The sequence below is a fragment of the Bactrocera tryoni genome, unplaced genomic scaffold (assembly GCF_016617805.1).
Source record: "Bactrocera tryoni isolate S06 unplaced genomic scaffold, CSIRO_BtryS06_freeze2 scaffold_243, whole genome shotgun sequence".
NCBI classification, from domain to species: domain Eukaryota; kingdom Metazoa; phylum Arthropoda; class Insecta; order Diptera; family Tephritidae; genus Bactrocera; species Bactrocera tryoni.
This window is the reverse complement of record NW_024395970.1, coordinates 226,792-234,016: the sequence shown is the minus strand read 5'-3', so window position 1 is coordinate 234,016 and position 7,225 is coordinate 226,792. Positions and strand designations below refer to the sequence as shown.

Here is a 7,225-nt window from a genome sequence, read left to right as displayed (position 1 = left end):
TCGAAAACATATATAAAAATATAATTAAAAAAAAAAAAACAAAATGTAAATAGTAAACCGTTATTTTTTGCACATTGTGGTGAATTAACTGTTATTAAGTTTTGTTTTTTTGAGTTTTCTTTAACCTTACGCTTCGCTGCAACAGCTACTTAAACCCACAATCCCACACTTGTAGGCACCTGTGTATGTGCGCATGCGCAGAAGAACGCACTCACACAACGATAAAGTCGAAAAATGTAAAGTGGTGACGAAATACATGAAAAATAACTAAATTAATTTTTACTTTTAATTTATATGTAGATTATATTTGAAGTACATACATATATAGATATATATATATATATATAAATATATAGGTTCTAAACATACATATAAACACTGTGTACTTTTATTAACTAAATATAAAAATAAATTTTACATTCGTAAGCTAAAAAAGGTAAAATAAAAACAAACAAAGAATTAACGCAAAAACTGAGAGTGCAACGCTTAAACGTTTTACTCCAAACCAACACTGCTTTAAATACACATAACTGTAATGTAGTTAAAAGAAAAGGTGAAAAACTGCATATACCTACATATATAAGAACCGTTAGAAGGCAACACTGCGTTTACATATTTATTTGTGGGCTAGTTTGTGTGCATTGTTGGCAATTGTTTTGTTAGCCAATTCGAATAAAAAAAAAACGAAAAACAAATACAAAAATTAAAAATTGCAAATATGAGGAAACGAATTTTGTTAGCAAACAACAACAACCAGCTAAAATACTAGAAAATCGTACGCTGCACACAATATGCAATTTCGGATTGCGAACAAAGCGCAGCAAATAATCGATTGGAATTTATTCATGTGGTTATTTATGTACATAATTATTATATAATATAAATTTAAATTAATAATAATAATTATTATAAAGATAATGATAATAAAATGAAAAAAAATATATGTGTAATCAAAGTAATGCGAAAATAAGCATATCGATGAGTTTGTTTTTATAACCTAAAAATAGTTTAGCTATTTTTTAGTTTTGTGCTTTTCAAATTGCTGTGTCTTTCTAAAAGACATCAGTTTGATAGACACTACGCTGCTTGGGCACAGGCGCCAACTGTTTGCGCAAATGCCGCTGCAAATCCAAAAGCATTTCACATTTACGTTCACTACCACTTATGCTACGATAATTGGCCATAGCAATTGGCAGCAATTCCTCCAGCAGGTATAGCTTATTCTTCAACACGAAGTTGGGCTGCGTGAGATAAATAAAAATTTAAATATAAATACACAATGTAAAAATAAATATATAAAAAAGGACTTACGTCCACACTAAGGCCTGTGACCGGCTTTACAGCTTGCTGCGCCATCATCATATCACGCAAAAGCAGCTCTAAACTAGGCCACAGCACCTCACTTTTGGCCAAGTGTGCGCATTGTGCCGTCAACTGCAGATAGTGGCGTGTGAACAACACAGTGGACTGTGTGAGATTGATCCACGTGTCGCCGGTGGTATGTGTGCGCATATCGATGCCAAGCGCATCCAATTCTAATAGCAAACGTTTAAGATTGCTTTTGGTTTGCAAGTTATATGGTTGCCAAGTGTCTTCGCTGCGTCCAACTGTCTCCAGCAAACGCACACGTGATTCCTCGATAAGCGACTCCAGGGTGCTGCGCAAGAGACCTTCGAGGTGGTATGAAAGGTCTAAACCGATTTCAGTCAGCTGGCAGTGGAAATAGGCAAATTAAAAAAAAATATTGAAAATAAAATATCTGCCGCACTAACCTTAGCGCATGGCTTGCGTATGCCCTCAATGCATTTTGCTACAGCATCCAAGTGCGTGCCTTTGGTAAGATAATGCTTTATCAGCTGACTGGCAAAATACTGCAGCTCAGCATTGCACCACACCACGAGTGCTGTAAGAAAATTGTGAGAATATTTATGATTTCTAGTTAAAGACATGTAAAGTACGCACCGCCGACACACGCCGGTTGTGTTTCGAAGGCAGTTAGAAATTCGCATGCCACTTGCGTCAGATCGCAGAAGAACAACTCGGATATCTCAGTGTTGTTGCGTCGCGCCTCACGCTGTGCTGTACGTAGCGCCATTGTGGCCACTTTGAGTAGCGTGCCACAAGCCTGTCGTGCACGTCCAATATCGACGAGTATCTTTAGCGAACGCCGTGAGGCCCGTAGTGTCACTTGCAGATTACGACAGTGACAATTGGAAAGTTCTTGCAGCAGTACGTCTGTCAGCTGTGTTTCTAAGGCCTTAACTTTTTCCGTTATTTGCTTTGCATTCACAAAACTAGAGTCTTTCGCTATATAGTCTTGGGTGCGTTTAATTAGCGCCTGCGCATCTTCGAAATACCTTTGTGCGACAAGTGTTTGTATTTCTTCGCTGGCCGTATGTATCCAATCGGGTCCATAGTTTTCTACAGCTTTGCCAGCGTGCGAATCAGTAGGACTGAGCTCGGAGGCCAATGATTTAGCGTCACTTGGTGAATCGTTTTGGTGTTGCGATGACTGTTTCGCCTTGGGTGGTTGTGGTGCAGGCCCTTTTTTATTGGTTTTCTTTTGTTGGTCAAAGCGAAAGGCAACTTCCAATTTCTCTATCCACTCCGTCTGCGTGTAAATTATATAATTTATTTATAATTTTTAACTTTCTGCATAAACTCACTTTGCCCGCAGCAGTAACGCTTTGGAAAATCTTCGAGCCATCTGGTGTTATTATGTTTATTGCATTACGTACACCATCTAAATCTTTGATATTGATCACAGCAATTTTCTTAGGATCATATTCTGAAAGAAACTCTAACCGTCTAAATGATAAATTTTTTTTAGTAACAAGACAACATATAATTAGCTTCCTTTACTTACTTGTCATGTTTTACTTTACACACGATAAGCACATCGTTAAACAAAAAGAAAAATACCCGCTGTATAGGACGGTAATCATTGGTGTCTAATTCGATGAGTGCACCCTCGTTAAGGAAAGTTTTCCCCTCTAGATTGCCATTGAAACCCTGCACCATTTCTTTTACAGCACGCGTAGCATGACTGTTTTCCACATCCTCCTGTGTTGGTTGCTCTTCGCCTTCCTCGTTATTCTGCGCATTCCCTGGTGACTTTTCGTCAGTAAGGGAGGCGAGTATATTACGCTGTTCTATGAGTATATGTGATAACTGATACATCTCCGATTCGAGATCTACATATAATATAATTTTCTTTATATATTTAGCTACACGTAACAATTTTTCAATAAATATTTACGTGAAATTTCTTTTGCAGTTTCAATGAACTGCATGTAATTCGCATAAACGGATTTTTTTAGCGTTGCTGATGTTTGGTCGCTGTAAACCTGAATCTCCTTCTTGCGTTGCTGCAAGTCTGCGCCGCCGACACATTCTTTAACTAATTGTTTGGTGTCTAAAAGCCCAAATAAACAAAGATTGTATTTTTTATTCCTATATAATTGGTATCACTGTTTACTCACATTTATCCACACTAAAGTCTGGCTTATCAAAATCTTTCATCACTTCTGACATTATGACAAAATTCTATATTAGATTTAAAAAAATCTACAACTAATTTCCAAGCAGAAAAAATATTTTTACAATTGCGGCACTCCCCCAAATCGATGTCAAGAAAACATGAACAGCTGTTTGCTTCAATTGACATTTTGAAAGGTGTGTTCCAGTACTAAATATATTTTAATAAACATCACAATCACACGGTGGCGTAATTAAAACTATTTAAAAGAAGTTAAGAAAAAGTATTCATAAACTCTCCTGAACCTTTACCACTTTTAAATCGGAGTTCGGCCAAAATTTTCGATTATAGTGTTTAAAAATATATTTTTTTGTGTTTAACCACATTTTTCTAGAGTAACTTGGCCACACTCTTCCCTTTCGTGATGACATCCATTAGTAAACTGTTGACATTTGTGGATGAGTAATTTCTTGTTTTTGTGTGTGTTTTTTATTTGGATTTGGTCATCTTTTCAATATAATATAAGAAAAGTCGAAATTCCTTCCAACTTCGCTAAAGATTTTTGTGCACGTACTTTTTACTCGATTAACAAATTAAAATCTTATTATGGATTGGTTGTTTGGCAAAAAAATCTCACCGGATGAGATGCTACGCAAGAACCAACGCGCCCTGAATAGGGCTATGCGTGATCTGGACAGAGAACGCATGAAAATGGAGCAGCAGGAGAAAAAGATCATTGCGGACATAAAACGTATGGCGAAGGAAGGTCAAATGGATGCAGTGAAAATTATGGCCAAAGATTTGGTACGCACACGACGCTATGTGAAGAAATTCATGCTGATGAAGGCAAATATACAAGCAGTCTCACTGAAAATACAAACCCTAAAATCACAGAATACCATGGCACAAGCGATGCGCGGTGAGTATTTGCTAACATGACCAAGTTTGATAATTTTATTTAATTACTGCCATGGTTGTACCCTTTTCTTTGTTGTGCTGCATTAGGCGTTACTAAGGCAATGCAAAATATGAACCGCCAATTGAATCTCCCACAAATTCAAAAGATATTACATGAATTTGAAAAGCAATCTGAAATCATGGATATGAAAGAAGAAATGATTAATGAAGCCATTGACGATGCGATGGAGGATGAGGGTGACGAAGAGGAGACTGATGCAGTAGTTTCGCAAGTGTTAGATGAATTAGGCTTGCAGTTAGGTGAACAATTAGGAGATTTGCCCACTGCCTCAGGATCATTATCTATTGCTGGTGGCGCTAAGACTACACCGGCTGCGGTAGCTGCTGGTGGTATAGGTTCGGGTGCAGGTGGTGGCGGCAATGGTGGTAATGGCGGTAGCACAGCAGCGGCTGGTGGAAGTGGTGCATCTTCTCCAGTGTCCGATGCTGATGCCGACTTGCAAGCGCGCTTGGACAAACTGCGAAGAGATTAGGAATTATTTGCAAACGATTGAACAGGCATTCAGGCTTCGCAACACACTTTAAATATTAGTATTTTACTTTATTGCTATATGACCTTAAGTTTTATATCACATATTAGCTGAAATAAGGTGGTAATTTTTATATGAATTAATTTCATTTCAATCACGTTATTAAAAAAGCGAAGTGCAAATAAAAATTTTCTCATGTACATAATAAAAAGTATGTAAGCCTTTTGGCGGAACAATTCAAAATACACGTTGAAGAATTGAAAGTTCCGTCTGTGGTCTAAATTGTTATAAAAACTAATTGTTTGCATTTAAAATTCTAATTTATTTATTCAGTAACAATTTAGTTGAAGTATTTTATACAATTTGCATTCCCATATTAAATTTTCTCATATTTTTATATATGTAAGTATGCCCTCAATACAAAATATACAAGAAGCAGATACAATGGGAAATATTTCTTAACTTAAATTAATTTAATAAGTTACTCGTTGTCTTACTAGTATATATGTACGTATATGTATGTATTGATAAAACTATTCGTAATCATTGTGTTTATGTATTTTTTTAAGTATTGCCTTATCTTACAAATGTACGACAGACGTCACCGAACGTACTCTTCCCCGTGTCCCTTTTCTAAAATAATTACTTTATAGAGCTTCATTAATATCAACGCTCCCTCCCCCAAAGAAATTTCGCTTTTATACGAAAGGCTAGTCATTATTATGATGCATAATTTGTACAAACGTTTGTGCGCTTCCAAGTAATGCCTATTTGGCCGATTAAATCATTCCTTCCAAATTAATGTGAAAATTTTGGAAAAATACAAAAATTACACATTTTTAAATATATGTATTTGTATGACTTATAACTAAATTGCATACAATAAGCATATTATTCACAAACTGACCCTAACGTAAGAAGTAGTATTATTAATAGTAAACAATCTGTTGTAGACTAAATTAAATTATAGGCTTTATTGGCAAGTAGACAGAACTTGACCTTGGGTACATATACTTGAAAAAACCACACATTTTATAAACATGTATATCTGACTGTATGTAAAATTAAGTATTTTCTAATATCCACTTCGATACAATTTAATAATCAATAGTAACAATTTCCGCAATATTTTAACTCTACGTGAATGATGTTGCAAATCAAGGTGATGGCCGTATACTTAATTGCACATAGCACTTCTATTGGAAACCTGCGTCGACAAATACCTTTTCCACATTCTTGAATACTTCATCTGCACTTGGATTAGCATCGATTTGTTGCACTTTTCCAATTTGTTCGTAGTGCTTGATAATTGGTAATGAATCGTTGTTGTACGTTTGTATACGCTTCTTTAAACTCTCCAAATTATCATCGCTGCGACCAGAACCAGCTTGACCGCGTGCCAAACAACGTTCCACACACTTATCTTCAGGACAGTTGAAGAACAACACAAATAAGAAATTGACTTTGTCCGACATCTGACGTGTCCAGCCGTCAAGGTTATCTTGGTTACGTGGAAAACCGTCAATGAGGAACTTAGTTTTGCCCGAGTTTTGCATTGCGTTTTCCAGCAGTGAGCAAGTTACTTCAACAGGAACAATTTTGCCATCGCGTATGTAGCTCTCTATTAATGTACCATATTCGGAACCCTCACGTGCCCGTTCTTCGCGCAGTAAATCGCCGGCAGAGAGATGTACAAACTGGAAGCGGTCTACTATTTTGGAGCATTGTGTGCCTTTGCCAGCGCCGGGGCCTCCCAACACAAACACAACTTGAGGTTTTTGCTCTTCTGGCATAATTATTTTATTTGTTTTGACGTAGGTATTGTGTGTAACTGATTTATTGTTAAATGAACGTAGTATTGATTTGCTACAAAGCTGCGATAATTTCTGAAACTGCTCTTGTGTTGTATTGAATTGTCGGCAGACGGAAGTAGCTGTTGAGTAATTAAATTTGCACAGGTCACGATACAGATATGTGCCACCACTTCGAATTGCTGCGTTGAGCATGAAATTGTTTTAACTGTATACGTGTACTGAAAGTGGTTGATTTGATTATATAGTTTTCTGCTGTTGCTTTTTCGTACGATTCTTGTTTGTTGAAAGATGCGCGGCTTTTCCACTTATTTTATTTTTCTTGTGCAATTATTGACAGGGCACGGAAGGGCAATGTGCTTAAGAGATATTCGTCATTTCAGTTTCTCAGCCTTGTATTGTATACTTTTCTTCAAGGCATATGAATGTATGGCGTACTCGTTTTGGCAAACATTCGGAAGTGTAGAATGCAATTTGAAAAGATTGTA

General features: G+C 36.6%; 3 protein-coding genes across 3 annotated transcripts; 1 reads left to right on the top strand and 2 right to left on the bottom strand.

Moving 5' to 3' along the window:
• Positions 1-739: 739 nt before the first annotated feature.
• Positions 740-3,738, bottom strand: LOC120780234 (exocyst complex component 8). The gene is made up of 8 exons (XM_040112488.1): positions 3,483-3,738; positions 3,260-3,415; positions 2,867-3,194; positions 2,667-2,808; positions 1,963-2,611; positions 1,773-1,903; positions 1,312-1,710; positions 740-1,241 (listed from the first exon to the last, which is right to left on the bottom strand). Exons 1-8 carry the CDS (start codon positions 3,532-3,534, stop codon positions 1,053-1,055), a joined length of 2,046 nt encoding a protein of 681 aa, XP_039968422.1. The 5' UTR covers positions 3,535-3,738; the 3' UTR covers positions 740-1,052.
• Positions 3,739-3,926: 188 nt separating this feature from the next.
• On the top strand, positions 3,927-5,224 carry LOC120780236 (charged multivesicular body protein 2a). Its single transcript, XM_040112491.1, has 2 exons — positions 3,927-4,397; positions 4,484-5,224. The coding sequence occupies exons 1-2, from the start codon at positions 4,085-4,087 to the stop codon at positions 4,927-4,929; spliced, it is 759 nt and encodes a 252-aa protein (XP_039968425.1). The 5' UTR covers positions 3,927-4,084; the 3' UTR covers positions 4,930-5,224.
• A 531-nt stretch (positions 5,225-5,755) lies between these two features.
• LOC120780235 (UMP-CMP kinase) lies at positions 5,756-7,133 on the bottom strand. Its single transcript, XM_040112490.1, has one exon. The coding sequence runs from the start codon at positions 6,930-6,932 to the stop codon at positions 6,123-6,125; it is 810 nt and encodes a 269-aa protein (XP_039968424.1). The 5' UTR covers positions 6,933-7,133; the 3' UTR covers positions 5,756-6,122.
• Positions 7,134-7,225: the final 92 nt, after the last annotated feature.